Source organism: Micromys minutus, assembly GCF_963924665.1.
Source record: "Micromys minutus genome assembly, chromosome: 11".
NCBI classification, from domain to species: domain Eukaryota; kingdom Metazoa; phylum Chordata; class Mammalia; order Rodentia; family Muridae; genus Micromys; species Micromys minutus.
The window spans coordinates 5572575-5595389 of NC_137980.1; the positions used below are offsets into that span (position 1 = coordinate 5572575).

At 40.4% G+C, this 22815-nt stretch overlaps 1 protein-coding gene across 1 annotated transcript in view; it reads right to left on the bottom strand.

Moving 5' to 3' along the window:
- ADGRV1 (adhesion G protein-coupled receptor V1) overlaps positions 1 to 22815 on the bottom strand; it is a gene marked incomplete at both ends in the record, with an annotated part of 447718 nt that overhangs the window by 261458 nt on the left and 163445 nt on the right. Inside the window, 5 exons of the mRNA XM_080925101.1 lie at positions 1480 to 1664; positions 6631 to 7038; positions 13134 to 13376; positions 20217 to 20388; positions 20920 to 21037. Of these exons, the coding sequence (XP_080781227.1) occupies positions 1480 to 1664; positions 6631 to 7038; positions 13134 to 13376; positions 20217 to 20388; positions 20920 to 21037 (1126 nt within the window). The remainder of the gene's footprint in view (positions 1 to 1479; positions 1665 to 6630; positions 7039 to 13133; positions 13377 to 20216; positions 20389 to 20919; positions 21038 to 22815) is intronic.

Below are 22815 nucleotides of genomic sequence, written 5' to 3' on the forward strand. Positions count from 1 at the left end.
AGTACCCTCCTCAATATATGTGAAAATATATATTGAGACTATATTAAAATTTTCTCTCTCATACACACACACACACACACACACACACACACACACACACACTCCCATTAGCAGGTTTTAAAGGAGTGCAGAACAAGGAGATGTGGGATGGTTTCCAACATCCCAACACCATGGCATGGATCTGTAATAAAATTATGAGCTGTAAGTTTGATTTCATTGCACTCTTGTGACCACACAGCCAGGTAGCCAGGAGGGAGTACAAATTCAAGTAGGCCTAGGGCTAAGCATGAGACTCACCATGAACTCATTTGAACTTTGTCAAAGTGAGCAGGACTGTAGTCCCCAGTTTCCAAATCTGTAAATAATGAATCATAAAAACCCCAAGCTTGCCTTTCAAGGGCTTGCCTTAAATGGGGATTAACAAAATAGACTATACACACCAACTTTTATACATGAGCTTCATACACTTTTCAGTACCACTCTAACTATGAAATCCACAGTATACAATTTAATGTAATCTGGATTTAGAAAGAATATGATAAATATCATCAATGTTCTCTGAATTTTACACCTTGTCTTTTATATGTACTTTATTGTTTTGAATTTCATGTGTCTGCCACCAAAGAACTAACATTCAGAGGTTTATGGAATCAACTGATTTCTTTGTTAGTTTGACAGATTTCATTATTGAAATGACTAGGGCTTACTGAGATTTACTAAACACTGATGATGATTTTTATTGAAAGTAAAGATCAAGTTGATGGTGTATATACAAATATTCTTAAACAAATACCTATTAAATAGTAATAAAATGACATTAATTGTTTTCAAGTAGTGTATATCAGCAACATGAAAATCAAGTTGGATTTTCATTTCTGCCCATATACTAATGTCAGAGGATTTTAGGCTGTCAAAAAAGAAATAAAACATTTTAAGATCTTTGGACTACAATAACTCAATTTAAATTATGAATGTAATTTTATATCACTGTGCATAAAAATATTAACACATGGTTACATAATTAGCTATTGAGTTCATAATGACCATGAGCCACATGCTATGTTCTTTCTCTTGCTAGCTTCCTGCTGTAGAGCTCCAGGCACAAAACATCACTGAAGTGTGAGAACTGCCTCCCAGTGGGAGAAACATCTGGGACTTAGGGCAGCATAAGTCATAGCACAAGGCTGGGAGTCACTGTTCTTTCTCCTCAGAAAGTGCTTTCCACTCCCTGAATAAAATGTAGGGGCAGACAGGGTGATGTTTGAGTCTTAAAGATGCTTTTAAACAAGAGCACTGTGTTGATGGCACACATTCATTTATCTTGCCAGGGCTGCCATTTTCTTCTAGTAGATTCATTGACCGGCAGATGCAAAGCACTAGGCACGTGCTCTGTGTATCATCTGTCAATTTGCATCACATGCTGCTTGCAAACCATGAGGAAATACATTTCAGGCACTGATAATTTTACAATAGACTTACTTTTCACCGGGAGATCCACAGGTAACATCAGTCAGCAGAGAAAAGGCAAAATCCTCAGCCACCTCCACAAAGTGGCTGAATCCCCTGGTGTCTCTGCGCTTTGGATTAATTAGAGCACAAAGGAGTTCATAGAAAAGAGTTCGGCTTTTTATACTGAAAGCTTGATTTTTTCCTTCCATTGTTATCTGAAAAAAAATTTACGAATTAAATTATGTATTCAACAGATTACTTCTTAGATTATATATATGCATATTTCATATGTTTTTCATTAGTAATCAATGACAGTGACTGTAAGTGTATCTTTTATTCGCCAAACATAATTGTCATCTCAGAGGCTTGCTGCTGAATAAGCTCATTCTCTCTAGTTCTTTCTAAACTTTGGTGGCTGTTTCAACTCAGCTGTTCTGATTCAAACCCCTCTCCAAGCTGACTAATTCAAACTGGCTGCTCTCTGCTTCTCACTGAATTGCATTGCATGGTGTATGGACTTTTTTTTAATTTAAAGATCATTTGACTAGAGACCCATGTGCTCCTGACAGCACCCCTTCTTAGATTCTAAGAAGAAATTGAGCATCAATAGAGTTGCTCCAATTGGGGCAAGACAGCCACTAGGCAAGAATTGCCTCATTCATCTACAGACAATACTGTCCAGAAAGGGACACTTGTGGAATAGTCGACCAATAATCTTTGCCAAGCCAAAATTATCAGCCCTTCAAACTTCTGCATTACAAAGGTCTGTCAGGTATGATTCTGGGCCAGACGGCTGAAGATTGACGCTCCAATGTTTTGAGAGATGAGGGACTGTCCATGTCATCAGCAGTCTCTATAAACTGGCTAGCTTTGGAAGCTGTGTTTTGTGCTTCTCATATATCAGGTAACATTAGTCATTCTGGAATTTCTGACATGGTTGAAGACTGGTAGTCTCATAGCCAAATCAGCTGTCCGCCATTAATAAAGTTAATATATATCTAAAAAGGTGGTTTTCAGATGACATACAATCTAAAAGCGAGATATAAGCCAGATGTAGAATTATAGTCTTTTAAGATAGACAAAAAGGTGCTTTATTTAATAGACAAAATTGATAGACTGTGTGTTAAGGCTGTCGTATACTTTATAAATTTTATAGTTGAGGGAAAAAAGCCTTTTAACTGGACAAAGAGGGGTAAATGTAGATTTTCCTGAAGTTGTTCAGACTTTAATGTTAATTCCACTTCCCCAAGAAGAGCTGCCTAGTCACATACTCATGAGGTGACTTCATCTGAACCTTCCCATTTTAATTAGTAAAATAAAGGAGAGCCAGTGAATGGGCAGGGTAAGAGAGGTGGAGAAAGAGGTCAGAGGTGAGAAGAAGGAGGAGCTTAGAGGGGAAACTCCAAGATGGAGACCCAGAATGATGAATTAAATCTGGATGGGCTTAATTGGCGTTCAATAACTATGAACATTTAAGGATTTTATAGGTCTAATATCTCATATAGAAAGGCAGTTTGTATCTTTGTCTATTTGATACAATCTTGTTGTGTAGAGGGTTTATGGATTTAGACTTGAATACATAAACCTGTATGAAAAGCTATCGGGCCTTAGAGTTGTATTTGTGTTGGGATTTGGGGTAAAGAACCACCCTGGGATGAAGGCGATAGGGAAGGTGAAGGAAAACCTCCAAGGAGGAGATTCATGAGAACAAAGTGAAGTGAGACCATACTAGAAGCCCGCGAAGTGAGACCACGGGGCCAATAAAGAGATAAACATATTTTAGTTTTTAATTTTTACTGCAACAGTGTGGCCCCAAACTAACTCTGTCAATTTGTTCTAATCTTCTAGCTCCTTCTTCTTCTCTGGCCTCAACTGCCCCTGCTCACCTGCACTGCATGAACTACACAAACTGAATGGAACTCGTGAGAAAACTGAAGCCAATGGCACGGCAGGCAGCGTACTGATGGAACTGATTCACTCCCACCTCACTGAACTCTCTCTCTGCACTGCTCTCAAGCAGCCTGTCTTTCTTGTCCTCGTGAGAGTAAAGCACATTCTATCTCTGACTCATTCTGTCAAATCTTTCTCTGATTCATCACTTTGTCTGCCCCTCAATAAGCCGCCACTTTCAAAATGGCTGCTTCCTTCTACAAACTAACTTTACCTTCATTGTTCAGGACTAAACATGTCTACTAAGGCCATGTCTATAGTTCAACTAGAGGGATTAAAAGTATTTGGCCTGTCTGCATGCCAGCAGGATCACACAGACCAAAAAGGCCTTTAGATGTGATGTGCTGCCAAAGCAGCCATGTTGCTGTATTAAAATTTCACTATGTCTGACAAAGATGGAAATATGAAGAATTGAAGAGAAAATTACATCAAAATTATATTTTGAATATATCATTTCCATACAAAAGGCATGGGTGATCATTGACAAAGAAAAGAAATAATCATTAAAATACTTTCTATTTACTTAAAGTATTTAAGTACTTTAAATGTTTAAATACTTAAAGTATTTAACTATTACTTAAAGTTCTAAATGGTGGCACACAGCCCTTAAATTAGCTGCAATAGTTAACATTATGTATTAAAATAAATCACAGTTTTAAAACTCCAAGAATTCATTATTTCTTTAATGAACGAACAAGGAAATATCTCAAAAGACATGTCATAACAAAGATAAGGTTGCTTTTAATTATCTGTGGTTTCAACGAGCAAGTGGGGATTGCCATATAACATTACAGTACAAAAGCAAACTGAATGAGAAAATTCTCTTCAATTAAGACCGTTCAAGGTGTCCTGCCATATTGCCTTTTCAAATGTGGTTTTCCTACCTTAAAGGACTAAGTTGCTATTTGAAGAACAAGGACAGTATTACTGTTCTTTCATATTCTAATATATCTGGAAGATCCCAGGCTTCAAATTCAACAATTTATAATTCATCCATTTTGCTTTCTGCAACACACACACACACACCCATACACGCACACAGAGACACACAGACATACACACACACACACACACACACACACACACACACTCCATCACTCTGTAATTTATTATAGAAATCAAGTCATGAAACAATTTATTATAGAAATCTATCCTTGAAACAACTGCCATTTTTTCCTACCAAGAAAACTTAATGAAGGTGTACTCATGCTATCCCTATTTTTTATTTTTTTGCAGCTTTGTAATCTCACATTTTTAAACTCATACCCAAACTCAAGATCTGCATTTATGGGACTGTCTATTTCAAAGCTCACAGAACTCTCCAATGGGAAATGTGATCTAAAACTGTGCAAAGTTGATGGTACCATCACGGATGAATAGAACACATTCTGCTGGGTACAGAAGCAAGGACACCAAATAAGATGGACAAAAGAGACTCTCATGAGACCCCCTCAGAGCTGAGAAATGTGACAGGCCAATGAGATGATCATAGGCTGAACCCCTAAGACAGGCCATCAAACAGCAGGTGGGAGAGAAGATGGCAGATCCTTAATGAGCAGCACAAGGTATTTAAGCTTACAGGTTCAGAAATTGTTTAATGTCTGAGAAAAGTTTTAAAACAGACAACATAATATTGCTCCCAGAGCTATGAAATTACAATGGGTGATAGATGGGAGGCAACTGGGATTGGAGAAGCAAACGTTCCCCTTGACATTAAACATTTCTGAAAGAAAATGTCAGAACAGTATGTGAACATTTTAAGAATTAAGGTTTGTGCCCAAGAATTAGACAGTTGCTCAAGCTTGTATTGATGCTCAAGGGAAACAGAAAGTTCACCGAACCCGTCCTTCTAACAGTTAGTAGAGGTACACTGTCAGTCCAAATAATTCACAAAACTTCTCTAATCTCAAGTCACGGGCAGATCTTATTGTTACCTTTATTTCCAGATAATGAAAGCGAGACAGAGTGAGAACAAACAACTTGACACAGGGCACAAGACTTGGTTAATGGCCAAGCTCAAGATGTGCCGGCCAGCCATCTGCCCGTGCCTGACTGTAACAACACAGCTTGAGTAGGCTCACTGGCAGGTCTGTAAAAACACCAAGGGAACTGCAAATGGACCTAAATGAAACCACATTAGAAACAACTGCATTTACAGAGCACTCACTGATAAGCAGCAGGTGATAGAACAATTAGGTTCCAAACGGTCATTTTATGAAAACAATAGAAAACCCAAAACTATCAAAATTCATTTACAGATCAGTTAAGACAGGAACTTCCTATGAGAAAACCTTAAGAAGCTGACAGGAGTGAAATTAAAAGGAAGAAGCGTTTTGGTTGTGTTTGAGTCTATTAGACTCCAGAGGATGTGCTTTTCCTCTGCTTTTATAGATGCTGTGGAATACGCCATCAGAACTCCTGACGCCAGTTCTACCAAGCTATAATAACCAGAAAGATAAAGCCGATAAAATAAAAACCATTAGAATACCAAATTACACAAGAACTTGAACTCTATATTGTTATTAAGGCAACCGATAACGCTAGGAATAACTGGGGTTGTTCCACACCTGGTAACGTCAGGAGTCAGAAATACTGTTATAGCAAAGACTGTCGGAGCCCACAGATGGGCTTTACCTAGGAAATCTTTATAGAGTTTTTGTTATTCTTCATAGTACAACAGAGTCCACTTCAAATAAAAAACAGGATGCTACTTCCAATGTACAAATTCCCAGCTAGGATTCATTGAAAGGAACATTCATGTTGGACAGATACATCACCAAAGCACTTAGAACCTGAGAGAAAATGAAACTGGCAAATGTCAAACATTCACTTAGAACCTACGGCCATACAACATTTTATCAAGCACATGGAAGCTCTAGTCTCTGCTGGAGTTGAGGTTGGATCACTTTTAGCTTCCTACGCTGGGTAGTGCACTAGTTACAGCCGACTATTTGAACCTCAGACCACAAAAAGTAACTCTTTGCTCTCAGTGCATCTCAAATGAAGTGTTAGTGATGTGGCGACACTTAAAATGCATTGCTCCCCTGGAATTCGTACACGACTAGTCCTTTGTTTTTATTTGCTACATGTTAGGATGAATGATGCACATTATCTATCTGTGGTCATACACACATCAGCTATTAACTCACTCCTTTCACCTTACTATGCAATGTCTGAACAAGAAATCCACTTTGGATAGTACAGTCGGCGTGCTTACATCTGCATCCCTACCTTCTCCAGTATGAAGACTACCGCGCTGAGCTGCTCCTCTGTGCTCTCCGTGGCTACTCTGAGGTTGAGGCTACGGAGCACTCTGTTGAGAATGTCTTCATGCAGGGGCTGATGGAGCAGGTCTTCAAGCCCCCAGACAGCTTGTGAATCCACATCAGAGACAAGAGTGATGTTGGCAGTCCCATACACTTCATCAATCCTGGCACCACCTTTTGGGCCAAAAAGTACAATCTGGAAGCGTTTAGGAAATCTACTTAAAGACCCTGTCTCTGGTGTTAAGACAACATCCAACACCACACTTTTCTGTCCAGACTCGAAGACCAGGGTGCCCTCCGTCCTCACAAAGTCCTTCCCAGAAACAGCTGGAGATATAACGACCCGACCAACCGTTTCAGCTCTCCTCAGCTCCTGCAAATTAAACAAAGGCAGGAAAATGAGGCTACGGTGCCTGTAAAGTTACCGTACTATTATTAAACTAATTGACAGTGACTATACTGCCACGAAACGTGAACTTTATACTCCCCTTAACTACCTTCATTGAGCCACACAGAAGTTAGGGAACAGAGGGTTTGCTTGCACTGAAATGGCACTGTTGTCTAGGTAAGAATCCGGTTATGGACACGGTCAATGCTACGCTTTAGACGCGCTCTTTCTTACCCTTCAGTATGGAAATCAGCTACCTGATTGGATCGCTAAGTAATTATGCATCTGATTTTTCAAAGTATAGTTTGTTACAGTGGTTTGAGGAAGTTCAGGATGAATACTCCAGCCAAGGAAAAGTCCAAATAGTGTGTTTTTATTGAGTGCTGACTAAGGATTAACTTCCCAGTACACTTCCCAGTATATCCCAACATGGATATTGGGATGCAGGATGGATGGACACACTACCCACACTCCCAGAACCCAAGATTGGGCAGAGGATGCACAGAATGAATGGAATTACTACGATGTTGCTCCACAGTCCTGTGTGAAGGGAAATTAGCCAAAGGAGACCCAGGGGCACAAGGTGGTAGTGGGTGTGATTCTAAACCAGGCTGGACATGGAAGCTCAGCAGCCTCAGTAAAGGACTGTCCACATGCTTACCTCAATAGATGATTCTAGATCTAAGGAAAAATATTCTAGGCAATGAGAACAATAATTTCAGAGGCCCCATGGAGAGAACAAGCCTACAAAGTGATGGAAAGAACTGGAAGGTGGTGCAAATGGAAGGGGCAGTGTTAGACCCTGACATGAAGAGAGGATGGGGTCCCAGCATGTGTGGCCATAATGTGAACTGTCACCAGAAACCACAGAATGGAACAGTAGAGTGGCCCATTTTATTAAGAATTCCATGGATGGGCTGGAGAATATGCATGCTGATCTCTAGTTGGAGTAGGCGGGGACAGGAAGAAAAGACACAAGGCTCTGAAACAGCTAGGCCAAGGGATACAGGGGCAGAAAGGGTGGAAAGACTCAGAATATGGATGCAGTTAATAGGATCGTCTTGTGTGATGGTTTGTATATGCTTGGCCCAGGGAGTGGCACTATAAGGAGGTGTGGCCTTGTTGGAGTAGGTGTGTCACTGTGGACTTGCACTTTCAGATCCTCATCCTAGCTCCCTAGAAGCCAGTCTTCTCCTAGCTGCCTTTAGAACAAAAGGTATAACAATCAGCTCCTCCAGCCCCACACCTGCCTGCTGCCATGCTCCCACCCTGATGAAAATCTACTGAAACTCTGAACCTCTAAGACAGCCCAATTAAATTCTGTCTTTAGAGGAGTTGCCTTGGTCATGGTGTCTGTTCACAGTAGTAAAACCCTAACTGAGATAGCATGTATGCCTGGGACCTAGCTCAGACCCATGCAGGTTCTGTGATTGCCCCTTGGGTCCCTGTAAGCCTCTGTGAGGCTTGCTTAGTTGATTCTGTGGGCCCTGTTCTCTGTTGTCCTCAACCCTTCTGCCATGGTTTCTGATTTTAAACTGGCCTTTTGGTTCCGGGTGTGTCTGCTTACATAGGACTAAAAACAAAAAAAGTAAGAGTTTCTATACTTCCTACTCAAAATCCCTTATAGTCAAAATGATACTAACACCAATGGGTCACAAACTATTTTCCTTTCTTAAGAATCCTTCATGGTGACTTTCCAATCACCCAGTTCCCTGCCCGACAGTCCCTCGCTGTTCTAAATGATTAAGTTCTGCATTTCTATGATGTGATTTTCATGTTAGCGGAATCCTTCACTCTATAGCTTTGGAGATTTTATTCTTTTTATTCAACATGATCATTAGGAAATTATACTGGCTAATATGTGTCTTCACAGCTTGCTCCTTACCATGTTAAGTAGGGGTCCACAGTTCATCTAGCTTTTTGCCAACTGATGGAAAGATTTATCACTGATAAGCTACCATAGACATTCATGCAGAGATTTCTGTGTAATACATTTCCATTGAAATAATGGCCAAGACAGTAATTGCAGGAACTTGTAAAATTCATGTACAGTTATTTAAGAGTGACAAAACATCTTCCAGATGGTTACATCATTTTACATTGCCACCAGCAATAAGCCAAAGAGCCAGTCTCTGAACTGATGGAGAGCTGGCTTTGCTCGTTGTATTCCTTCTTCCGTGATCACGAACCTATTCTTCTTAGCACTGCACCACTGTGAGAAGATTGGTTAGGGAAGTGTGACTCCTCCAAGAACGCCTTCACTTCTCTTTCATCATAGGGGTGTTTTCTCTATAGGTGAAATTCAGGAATAATGACTTCTTTCCACCATTTGAGAGCTACAGTTTATAACTGGGCTCCAAGGCTTCTCTCTCTCTAGGGCTTTCAGTACTTTCCTCTCCTTTTTAAATTTTTGAAGTTTGATGATTGCATACTGTTATGGTTAATCTCATCAGCCTCACAGAACCTAGAACCACTGAGTGGGCCTGTAAGAAACTCTGCGGTTAGATTAACTGAGCTTAACCCTCCCTGAGTAAACACAGCGACCACCTAGGATCTGGAGTCCTGGACTGATCAAAACTGGAAACCTGGGTGTGCATCTGACTCATGTCTCTCTGCTTCCTGACCGTGGACATGGTGTGACCACTGCCTGGACCTCGTTTGCTTCGCCGCCATGTGGATCACATCCTTAAACTGTGAACCAACATCACCCTCTCCCTTCTGAAGTTGCTTTTGTCTGGTTTTATGTCACAAGAGGAAGATGATCAATAATGATTATAGCATCTTAATGAAGGGTTTTCTTTTTCTTGTTTATTTTGCCTGTGAATTTTTTTTAAATCAATCCCTATTTCTTTCTTCATCCTTTCAGGGCTCCAGAATCATTCATTTTTGTTGCTGCAGCTACTCAGGTTCCCAAGTCATGCTTTGTTCCTTTCCTCAACCACAGAGAGCCAATTGTCATTTTGTCTGCAAGACTTTTTCCTTTCTCTGTTCTGTTCCTGGGATCCGCTGGGCTACTTTAGTTACTATGTGTCGACAAAAATCCTCTATGTCTACATGTAGAAATCCTCTGTGTCTACATGTAGAAATCCTCTGTGTCTACATGTAGAAACCCTCTGTGTCTACATGTAGAAATCCTCTGTGTCTACATGTAAAAATCCTCTCTGCTATTCCCTCGTCCTCTACTTGCTGCCTCGGGGTTCCTCTCTCCTTATTGAGACAATTCTTCCTTCCACTTGTTTAACTGCTGACCAACGCTGTGCGGCGTGTTACAGTTTCACTGTGTCTTTCCCACTGCTGACATCTGTTTGTGTCATTCTGTACTTGGTGAGTCAGGTCACTGTATCTAACCTCATGAGACTCAGGTTATTATTTGTTTGTTTATTTATTTATTTTACTGGCTCATTTTGATACTGCTACAACCAAAAAAAGGGAACTATCACCTTACTCCAGATAGGGAAAGTGCAGTTTTCCTAACTGGTTTCTGAGGTAGAGGGAAGGAGAGCCTTTTTCATAATTAGGTGATGAAAATCTCACCTCCACAAATCTCTCCCATGAGAACCTCTCCATTGCCACCCAGTGTTCTCCACTTACACTGTGGCAATGCTGGGCACCTTTTACTATTAGACAGTGGGCAAAGGGCTAACTCTCCACCAGGTCCTCTGGCATGCCATGCAGGGGCCAAATCTATATTCTCTTTCTCTCTCTCTCTGTCCCTCCCCCCTCTCTCTGCTTCTCACCCTTTCTCCCTCTTTCCCTCCCTCCTTCCTGCCCTCTCTCCCATTCCCCACCCAACCCCCCCACGGGACATGGATAAAGTTGAGTAAAGTTTTTCTGGCACGTTAAAACAGAGAATACAAAAGCTTTCTGTCTGCATATCTGTCCTTTCCCTGCCTTGCACTATAGATGACACACCTGTGTGTGGAGTCCTGATCCTTGCATTGCACACTTCATATCCATGTAAGGAATTTGCTCTTTGCACTACAGACATCACATGTGTACAGAATTTCTGGCTATTTACACTATAGACATTATATCTATATGGGCAATTTTGCTCCCTGTATTACAGACAGCACATCTGTATGACTATTTTTTCCATTACTGAATCTATATGGCAAGTTCCTCAGTTCAAAACCTTGGGTATAAGGAGAAAGGGAGCTGGAGCACTTCCCTGTCTACCTGCTGCTTGTGCCCCAAATACCCAGATCACTGTCCCTTCCATTTTCGGGATCTCCTAATGTTCTATGTGTAACTCCAGAGTCTGTAGTTGAACTCAGTAGGGAAAGGCATATCTGCTCCATCCTCCCAGAAACCAAATCCCCATTTACAGGGAAAGCCTGATTCCAGCCTTCACTTCCATGTAAGACCATGGAGATGGCTTTGGTACCACAGCCCTGAGTCTGTGATCATGGGGTAGTGGGTCTAGTAACTGGAATAACAGGTTTGTCTGCATAGATACATATATCCATCCGTCGACTCCTTGAGTCTCTCATCTGGGCATGTAAACTTCACAGAAGTACCTCAGATATCTTCACTGTATGTTCTCCACCTCCGGTTCCCTTCTGTTCTACAAACTCATGCTCTGATAGTGATAATACTTCATGAGCAAGCGTGAGTATGAAGCACATATTTTTTACCATTTTTCTTCCTATCATAAACATGCTAAAAATATTAAAATCTATTATGGATGAAAATATTTCATTTGTCATACTATAGCACTATACAAAATGCAGTTTACTGCTAGTGTTCCACACAGCAGAGAACTGCATCTCCTGTTATCTGAGCTCTGCCTAGCAGGTTTGTGGTGCAGCGCCCACCCATGATTCCAAATCTACCCTCCTATTGCCTAACTCTATCAACTAGGAATACATATGCTTGATTTTATGTACAAAATGGTGAATTTGTTTGAAACAGCTGATGGTGGTAAAGGGGGAAAGACAGAAGTAATGGAGAAAATCAACAGAGAGCTAAAGTAGAAGAGCTGTAATCTCTACAATCCTCCTTTAAGCAGAATAGACAACGTGTTTTTTTTTTAACTGCATTAGAATGTTGCTGATGCTAAGAAGTGCATGCTGACAGGAGCCTGATATAGCTGTGTCCTGAGAGGCTCTGCCAGAGCCTGACAAACACAGAGGCAGATGCTCACAGTCAACCGTTGAACTGAGTACACCAATGGGGGAGTTAGAGAAAGGACTGAAGGAGCTGAAGAGGTTGCAAGCCCCTAAGAACAACAATATCAACCAACCAGGGACTAAATCACTATCCAAAGAGTACACATGGACAGACCCATGGCTCCAGCTGCGTATGTAGCAGAGGATGGCCTTATTAGGCAACAGTGGAAGGAGGAGCCCTTGGTCCTGCCAAGACTCAATGCCCTAGTGTAGAAGAATGTCAGGACGGGGAGGCAAAAGGGTGTGGGCGGGTGGAGGAGCACCCTCATAGAAGCAAGGGCATGGGGATGGGATGGAGGATTTATGAAGGGGAAACCAGGAAATGGGATAACATTTGAAATGTAAATAAAATATATCCAATAAAATTTTTCAAAAAAGAATGTTGCTGATGAATCAAAAGAAAAATAGCAGTGCTGAGGAGTATATGAAAGTTTAGGATCCACCCTCTTTGTGTGGACAGTGATAAACCCAGCCAGAATTTCACTGAACACCTTATGGAAGGAGGGCTGGGCAGGAGTGTAGTTACCTCAATATGGTGCTGTGTACAACTGAAGTTCATTCATTCAGTATTTAAGGATATGAAGGAAAAGAATCAGCTAGTTTTAATGTAAGCTGTAGGCAACTGCAGCTCTTTGTTCAAGTCCAAAGAGTAGCAGTGGAGGAAACACTGAGGTTGGGATGCCTTAAAGGGACATTGGGGCTGCCAAAAACAGAGCGATCAAAACAGAAAGCCTGCAGTTTTAAAGCACGACCTCTTAGTGATGAGGGACAGGCTAGGTGATGTAAGGAGAAAACAGTATTATGCATAAACAGACAGTCATCACCATATCATCAGAAAACATTGTTTAGGGTTCCTGTTTCCTTACAGTCTCAGCATGATGGCTCATATATGACTATACATTGCAAGCCTACCTGGGTACTAAAGTTAACAGACATCATCATTCTTGTCTCAGAATCTCTGGCCACCTGCAAACTGATCAATGTAGACTTCTTGTGAGCCACTGCCAGTCGAGAACCCACAGAGAAGGAAACAAGAGTCTGAGGGTCACCACTCTTGGAAATTTTAATCCGAGCAAATCTGGCACTGTTGTTTATAGCTGCCCCAGCAGTAACGTCATACAGCTCCACGAAGAAAGGCATTTCAATGTGACGCGCCTGATAGTAAGGAAAAGAAAGACTTAACTTTTGCAAATATACCCATGTTTTTACATATTTCTAACAATAATAATCAAAGAAAAACAGAAGCCGTCAACTTGAGAATTGATGGAAACATCAAGAGGAGATGAAGGGAGAAAAGGTATCTAGAAGAGGAGGGAAGAGAAGGAAGGGAAAAGTTATATGATTCTATTTCAACTAAAAGCATGTTTAACAGAAATAAATATATAATTACAGAACAAAATTTTTACATTAAATCACTATTCCAACTAGTCTTTTTTTTTTTAAACTTCTTTCTTAAAAACTCCATTTTCATATAGTGAGCTTCTCTCTGAAAGATAAATGTCTCTGGTGTTTTGAATAAAAATGGCTCCAATGAGCTCATATATTTGAATGCGTAGTCACCAGGAAGCAGCACTGTTCGAGAGGATTAGAAGGATTAGGAGGCGTGGCCTTGTTGGAGAAAATTGTCATGGGGGCCAGGTGAGGTTTCAAAAGCCCATTCTAGGCCTAGGTTTTCTCTTTCTGTCTATGGGTCAGTATGTTGTTCTCAGCTACTGCTCCAGTGCCTGCATGCTCCCATGCTCCTGCCGTAATAACTGACTAAAGCTCTGAAGCTGTGAGCAAGCCCCCCAGTTAAATATTATATTTTATTAGAGTTGCCTTGACAGTGGTGTCCTCTACAGCAATATAAAGTGACTAAGACAAGGTCCAAAGATAATATTCCTAAACTCAATTACCAAATGATAAATAAATAAATGTATAAACACAACCAGCTAATTAAAAATTGATGAAAGCAATAAACTATTCAAATATTTTCAATATAAGTAGATCTCAAATAGGGCAACAAGAGATAAACATTCGGATTCATAAACATTTCACAATTAGATACATATATATGATACTTTGAACATAAAAATAAAATAACATTTATTAAATGTAGTCAAAAATATTTACATAAATAGTCAAAGCTTAAACATCTCGCATTATAGCAGTTTTTCAACATTGACATCAGATAGAAACCTTGGCAGAGTACAGAGCTAAATAACACTGTGGGTTGTGAAAAAGTGGGGGGGAGAACTGAACTTCATAAGATTTTCTTATTTATTGTTTCTTTTGAAACAGGGTCTCACGTAGCACAGGCTGTCCTTGAACTCAGTGTATATTGAAGAATAAACTAAAATTTCATGAAGCTCCATCTGCTCTACCTCTCAAGGGCTAGGATCTGATGTGTACCACCACTTCCTGCTTATGTGGCATAAGAGATCAAACCCAGGGCTTTGTTTGTGCTAGACAAACACTCTATCATCTGAGCTACAACTTCCCTTTTAAAAAAAAAAAAAAAGTTTTTAAGTTTTAAACAAATATTAGGATATATTGATAACAAGTTCTGAAATTTCATATAATTTTTCAAGTAACATTGTTTCAAATCAAAATTAACTCTGCTCATGCTGCACCCTTGTTTTCCTCCCTGAAATCACTCATTTTCTAAAGCCTAAATTGCTTTTTATAATATGCTGTCAATCATCTGTTTATACAAATGATTCACTGTTACACAGAAAATTCTGAAATGTTTAACCGTGTTGCTAGCATCCTGGTATATCCTGTTAAAGTGACTTGATGTGTTTTCAACCGCATGTGTCACTGTCTAATGGTACATTAGGCATATTTTTATCTGCCAGCAAAAGCCTAATCCATTATTTATGTTGTGATAATTTGAATGAAAATGAAACAAAACAACAAATCCTTCCCTATGATACAAAAAAAAAGTCCCATTCCAGTCACACACTAAATGCTCTTAATCATTTTCAATGTTCACAGAAATGTGTTTAGCTATCCAACAGCATAGAAAATTCCTAACTTTTGCCAACGCATTGTCCATAAGCGTTGGAATGTGGAGCTAAGTGTATTCTTTCCACAATGAAAAACTATAGTTGGCAAAAGCAAGAAGCTGAAGCAGTAGGAAAAGTAAGGGCAAATGTATTCAAGAGTTAATAGCCCTAATGAGAGTGGGAGCTGGAATTTACAATGGTCTCTTTGAAAAGGGGATTTTGGCATATTAAGTTCCAATAGACACTCTTGTCTTTATTTTCCAGTAAAATATTCCTTTTCATTGTGATGATGATTAGAACATTACTTATAACCACTTACCATCAAAAGAATGTGTTGTAATCTAAGTAGAGAACTGTCTAAAAATTGAATAGTGTACAGATGGTGCCTACATATACTTACACTAGAGACAAAAAGAATCTTCCAGTCAGGCAAAGAAATGCTCTTTTCAGACAATGTGCCTGAAGTCTATTGAGGAATAAGATTTAAAGATCATATCGGAACATCTCCAGACTCCTAAGCATGATGGGGGCCCTCACATGAACCCACTGCACATGTAACTGCTGTGGGACCCTCTCCTAGTGGGGCCTTTGTACTTCAGGGTGGACTTTTGCCCTAGCTAGTAGAAAATTCCTCTCTTGGGAGTTAGAAATGCTCAGAAGCAGAAAAGTAAAATTAAAATGATATCTTACCTAAATATTTTTCTAAAGGATATTTGCACCAATGTCTAAATGCTTCGGTTTAGATAGATTGAGTGGGTTAAGAGCATACCTGCTGTCTTAGTTTCTCTTCCTGTTGTAAAAAATTAACCTGAGCAAAGCAACTTAAAGAAGTTATTTGGTTCACAATCCCAGATTAAATCTATCACTGTAAGGAACTCAGGGAGGTAAGAAGTTAAAGCAATTAATGACACTATATCCACAGTCTTGGGCAGAACATGAGTTACCACACACAAGCCAGGCCTTAGGGCCTCTCTCCTTTTATTCCATTTAGAAAACAGCCTATAATATGCTGCTACTCACATTCCAGGAAGTTCTCCCTGCCTCAGTTGACCCAATTAAGAAAATGCTCACAGGCACACCTACATGCCACTTTATTGTAGAAAATTTCTTGTTGAGACTTCTTTCTAACACGATTCTACATTGTGTCAACTTGACAACCAAAACCAAATACCCTATTTCCTAAGTAAATTCTATGTTTTGTGAATATACATCCATAAGACAAATCATCAGAGAAAGGGTGAGGTGACTGAAATCTGAAAGATGGATTCTAACCTGTTTAAGAAATTGATGAGGCAAGTGGGTTAAATTCTTTATAACTTGAAAATGGAGGTAAGTAAGTGTATAGTTGACAATGGGGGAAAGAGAGCTAATGGTTTTAAAGTTGAGGATCGAGAAACTGGACTGAGGGAGACACCACTTAGATGTGTCCTATCTCTGTTTCTCTCTGTCTCTCTGTCTGTCTCTCTCTGTCTGTCTCTCTCTGTGTGTCTCTGTGTGTGTGTGTGTGTGTGTGTGTGTAACATTTATAAACCTCTACTAGTCTTGATACGGCTAACTCAAAAGTACTTTGGGCTCTAGGCCCATCCCGTCTTAGTACTATTAACTTGGGTTAGTTAACTTAGTACTACTAACTTGGGTTAATTAATTCCTTATCAAGAACTGTGCCGATCATCTTCATTTGTTATCATCACATTTCATCTTCCTAACAGCCCCTGTATTAACCCCGTTGAACCTGGGAGGCTGATCAAGGCTAAACACCTTATCCAGTATTACCTAATTAATTGGTGTATGAACTAAGATTTGAACCTAGGTCTTCTGTCATAAGACCTAAAACTCTGCCAACCACATGGACTGCTGAACAATTATATAAATGGTATAATTTAAACCATTTCTCTGGCAATAAATAAAGACAGTTCATAGGCCAAAAGGTTGGGACTAATTACATTGGTATGTGGGCAAATCCACACAGGCTCTCAAACCTCATTGTAAATAATAATAATAAAATTATGACTTCTGCATTTCCTTGCTTATACTTTTAGCTCTCAGTTTATAAGAAATAGAAGAAATCCAAACTTGAGAAGCCTAATCCAAGTTAAATAATTAAATATAGTTTATGAACATGCATGGAAGATTATAGTATATGTTTTCATTTTTTTAACAACAGAATCACATTCTCCTCCTTTATGTTTGAGATATGGTCTGATAGCCCAGGCTGACCTCACATATATGTTCTTTGTCCTCCGAGCCTCTGGAGTGCTAAGATTAAAGATATGTGTCTTCTTTTTTTGCATTTTCTTTGACTGAAATAAGAATAAGCTGTCCCTGTCTGTGACTTACTGTTTAACAGTTGGAAAGACAATGGAGGTATAATATTGTGAAAATAAGTTATATTTCTTACATATCTGAAACTACTTAAATATTTACTTAATTTGTAGCTTTCCTCTAGTTAGACCAGTAACTCTCAACCTTCCTAATGCTGTGACACATACATACATGCATACATACATACATATATACATACATACATACATACATACATACATACATACATACACAAAAGTGATCTAAATAAAATCACGAAATAATAAGGTAGACAAAGCCCAAATGGAGATCTCTTGTGACCGAATAAAGCTTCCAGTACCAGGAATGTTTTATATCTAATTGAGTTGTTGACCAAAGGGGTCCCACAGAAACCCCCAAACAACCAAGACTGTTGGTGTCAAGATTGTAGGATGCTCTCCAAAGACTGATGTCAAGACCCTATTGTTGAGGACATCCACACAACTCACTGCACATGGAGACTTCAAGTTAGTGCCTGTATACAGCCTTCATCCTTAAGTTGTGATGTGTTTGGTACAGGACGGTACTCTGCACACTACCAAAGCAAAAGGAAAACACCAACCCAGCCACAAACCTTTTGTTCTACAATGCAAGATAATACCGGCGCAATGGTGGCACAAAACTTGTAGAAGCAACCAACCAATATCTGATTTGACTTAAGGACCACTCTCTGAGAAGAAGCCCATATCCAACACTGCTTGGGTAACCAAAAAAAACCTGAAACTAACTAAGTAGCCTACAGCCAGACAATATGCAGAGAATGAAAAACCTCAGGACACTCTAAGTAAGATGCTTTTATCAAAGACCTCCTGTAGGAATCAGGGAGCCTACAGGAATGGGGACAGGGAAAGATGAGGCCTTTTAAGTCGACAGAATTGATACACATATGACCTCATAGAGACTGAGGAGATTGTACAGGGCCAGTGTGGATCTGGACCAAATGGGGTCTTACAGCTGAAAGGAGAACTGGATACATAGCCCACTGCTAATCCAGAAGCTATCTCCGATTGGAAACCACTTGCCGATGAAAATGTAATTTTCCCCAAGGAGTTTCATTGGGGAAACAATCTATTCTTAGGAGTAGAAGATGAGCCTAGAAGTGGGTTCCCCCACTTCTTAGGTTATAGGCCCTATGGATATATATTATATCTTTAGGTATCTGTGGTTATATCTGTGTTCATATCTGTTTCTTGTGTCTTAGGGTCCTTTTCTTCTACTTGTTGGTGTTGCCCTATTCTGATGTGCTAGCTTTTGTTCTTTCATATTATTTTAATTTATTATATGATATTATTTTCTCTTAGAAGCCTGTTTTTTAATGATAGACAGAGATGATCAGTAGGGGAGGAGCTGACAGAGCTGGGAAGACTGGAGGGAGAAGAAATTACTTACGACATATTACACGAGAAGAAAATCTATTTACAATTACAAAAAAAGTTAAAACAATGGTCGTCACTGCTCTTTCTGCATTTAAGTAGAGCTTAATATTAAGAATTGCAAATAAAGACACATTTCTAGGAAAATCAAGAATGGCATCAAAAATTGGAACACGTACTTAATACCTGTGAAATGAAAAGAAATGAAGCAGAGATAAGACCAGGGCTCTTTTCTAAACCAACGGCAGCTGGGGCTAAGGAGGGCAGACGTCCTCCCCCTCCCATCTGCCGAGGGTCCCACAGCACCTCTATAGAGCCGGAACTTCAGCATTGTGAACAGGGTACTGAGAAAATATCCTTGACAGTGAGAGTTAATAAAAAATTCTTTAGTGTACATGAACAGTATTTCTCAGAAACATCTAGGGACAGGAACAAGGTCTCAGGATTCAACAATAGCAAAATAGCAACTCCCAGGGAATGTGAACCTCGGTGACTGATTACAGGTGACCTCTTCTGCTTTCAGGACAAAAATGCCACAAGCTATGAAAATATGTGCGGAGGCCACCGCAGAAGACGTTTAATGTGACTATTATGGCAATTCTCAAAAGCCAACAAAATAAGGAGGAAAATATTTTTAAAAATTGGAACGTACAATGGTGTTATTTTCAAACTGGCTTTAGTGTCATGAACAGCTTCACTTCAGAATTTGGTTTTTATTGGATATTTTGGTTTAATAAATGTGCAACAAAAATTAAATGCCACTGAATGTAGCTTAGGTGGTCAAGAATTAAAATCTCATAGAATTGCATACCCGTGCCAATGAAGCACCCTCTCACCTCAGGGGGGTCGCTGTGAGAAAACCCATTTGAATGATGCAGACTGTCCTGACTGTGGGCCCAGTGTCTGCGTCCCAGAGCCACATGCAGCGCATTTATCTGAGGATGTACCAAAAGTGGCCTCTGTGCCTCTTTTACAAATCAAAACTATACAAAGATCTCTCGTGTATAGATAGGAAACATGTTTACGAATATAAGAACAAAGCTGTAAATAGAGTAGGTAGAGAAATTGATTTGGCTGATACACGGCAAGCAGCTGGGCCAAATGTCCCCTAGACCTGGCAAGAAAGAGAAAACACTCAGCAGAAATTTATGATAACATAAATTTTACATCTAAACCATTGGTCTAATAAAGAGACATCATGTCAAGACAATCACCACATAGTGATTGTTAGTTTCCATCATGAGGCTCTGGGGTGAATAATTCTAAAGAAATGCTTAGCAGCTCACAGCACGTACCTTCTTGGGATTGAGTTCAAGGTGGATAAAGCATCGTGTTTGACCCACTGTGCATGTTGTGACCCCTGCCACAAACCGGAGCTCATCTGTTAGGTTTAACCCCTTCTCCTGAAGAATGGTGGCTGTTTGGTTAAGTGTGACTCGCCAAAAGACCTGGACTTCTTCGAAGGCTCTATGCACAAAAAACAAACGAACAAAACAAAAACCCAAACCTATGAAATGTGGTGACAGAAGCCAGGGTGCCTGGCAGGTCTGCGAGCCTAAAGACACGGCCTAAACCATCAGATATTGATTTGGATGGTATGAAAAACAGTCTAGGCATGCCTATGTCATGACTGAAAACCCAATGTGCTAAGTAATAAACTGAGAATGTCATCCTCCCCAGGCTAGTGAAGAGGCCAATAAAAGCACTGGCCATCCCAGCCAGACGGTCTGAGTTCAACCCCTAAGACCCTAAGAGAAGAAAAATGGCAACTGAAAGTTGTCTTCTGACCACCCATACCATTGTATGGGTACCCCTCCCCAAATAATAATAGTAAATACATTTTCAGTTCAAAGAATCTATATTAATACTGTCAATACATTTATCAATATTCACCCTGCCATCACCATTGTGTATGAGTCTTAAGTTCTGTCTACAGTTTCAGGATGTTACATCTTCACGTGTGAACGCACACACGCACACACAAATACACGCACATACCTGTTTGGCTGCCTTGTGACTACTAGGTGCTGACTGCTCTGATCAGCCCCTTCCCTCAGCTCCAGGCCCCGTTGGGACTCCTCGCTGAAGCCTAGGATGCCGTTATGAATATCACTCCCTGGAATGGAAAATGGAAAATGGAGGCTTATAATACATTTAGGGATTTATAAACTCTCCAGCACCACAGCCATCTTGACAGCCCAGAGAGTATGAAGAAGAAATTCACACATGGGAGGGGGGAACTTTAATTTTTAATAACTTTTTCCTAAAAACATTCCCAGACTATAATGACAAAGCAGATATTAACTGGAGAAGAAAGACCAGAAGAAACTACCTTGACATCCTACTGTGTGCTTGTGATTTTCTTTTCGCTTTTTGTTTTAACTTATTTAACTTTTCTTTTCTCATACAACATATCCTGACCAATTTTCTCTCCCTCCATTCCTCCTAGCTCCCTCCACCTACCCTTTCCCCAAGATCTGCCACCCTCCATTTTTTCAGGAAAAGGCAGTCCACCAGGAGATAACAACCAAACAGGACAAATGGAGACACAGTGAGAAAAGGCGGAGGCCTCCACCGAGGCTGGGCACACTTGGTAGCAGCTGGCCTTTCACACGGCTGCCAGTTCGAAGGCTGTGCGTCCCACACAGCCGAGCTGCAACGGGGCGGCAGCTCTTTGCTTTCTGTACTCTGCTGCTCTCCCAGCACAGGATGAGCGCCAGCCTTTAACAAAAGGATTCATCAAGTAAATGACCTCATTACTTCACCTTCCTTTAGATGGGTGGTTTAGGTCACATACTTACCTGCCTCAGGACAAAAAAAGAAAAGGATTAGGCAACCCTGAGTGTTAGCGGCTCCTTGGTGGTTATTGGAAGCATTATACACACACACACAAACACACACACACACCACTCATGCACATTCCTCACCTACATATAACCATAAACACACATACTCACACTACACACATGCACATACCATACACATACACACATATATACATATACATATATGCCACACACATATATCACATATATACACAACACATACATATCACCTGCACATGCACATGTGAATACACACATACATTCTCACACACATATATACCATAAACACATGAATATATATGTGCATATGCACACACACATACATACACTAACATACACACAACACACATTTTCATATACATACACACCACACACACATGCATGTCACATACACACATACATATACACACACCAGACACATACCACATACATACATACATATACCTGTACATACACACACACACACACACACACACACACACACACACACACGCACACAATCATAAGCAGGATCCGACCTGGGGTCTACAGCATGCTGATAGTGTCATTTCATGTCCAACCAGCATGTGAGTGAATGTGGTCCAGCCAGTATCTGAACTTCTGCGTGTGCTGTCTCTTTCCAAGTCCTCCTAGAGCAGTTCTTCATGTGTGCTGACCCAGCTGTAAAACTCTCTTTGCTGCTAGTCATAAGTGCAGTTTTGCTGCTGTGAGTCAGAATGTAAATGTCTTTGCAGATAGAGGTGTGACAAGGGGGTTGTGACCCAGTGGAGAACCTCTCTCGTAGGAGGAATGATCCTAAAGCCATCAACCTCAAAAACAATTTAAATCAGTCACGAGGGAACATAAGGGGTTCCAAAAAGTGTCGTTTCCAGAGATAAATACCAGCGCAGGTCCGCGACATGAAACATTGTAACTACCGCTTGAGGAGAGACAATGGGAAGTGGGCGCTCTGTCTCCCAGCTCTGAGGTCTAGGAAAATGCGGACCCGTGGACTGTGGGCATACGTGTGACGGGCTCCACTTGCCCTCATGCCTCCCGTGCTCTTCATCAGCTGAGTGACAGTCCTCCC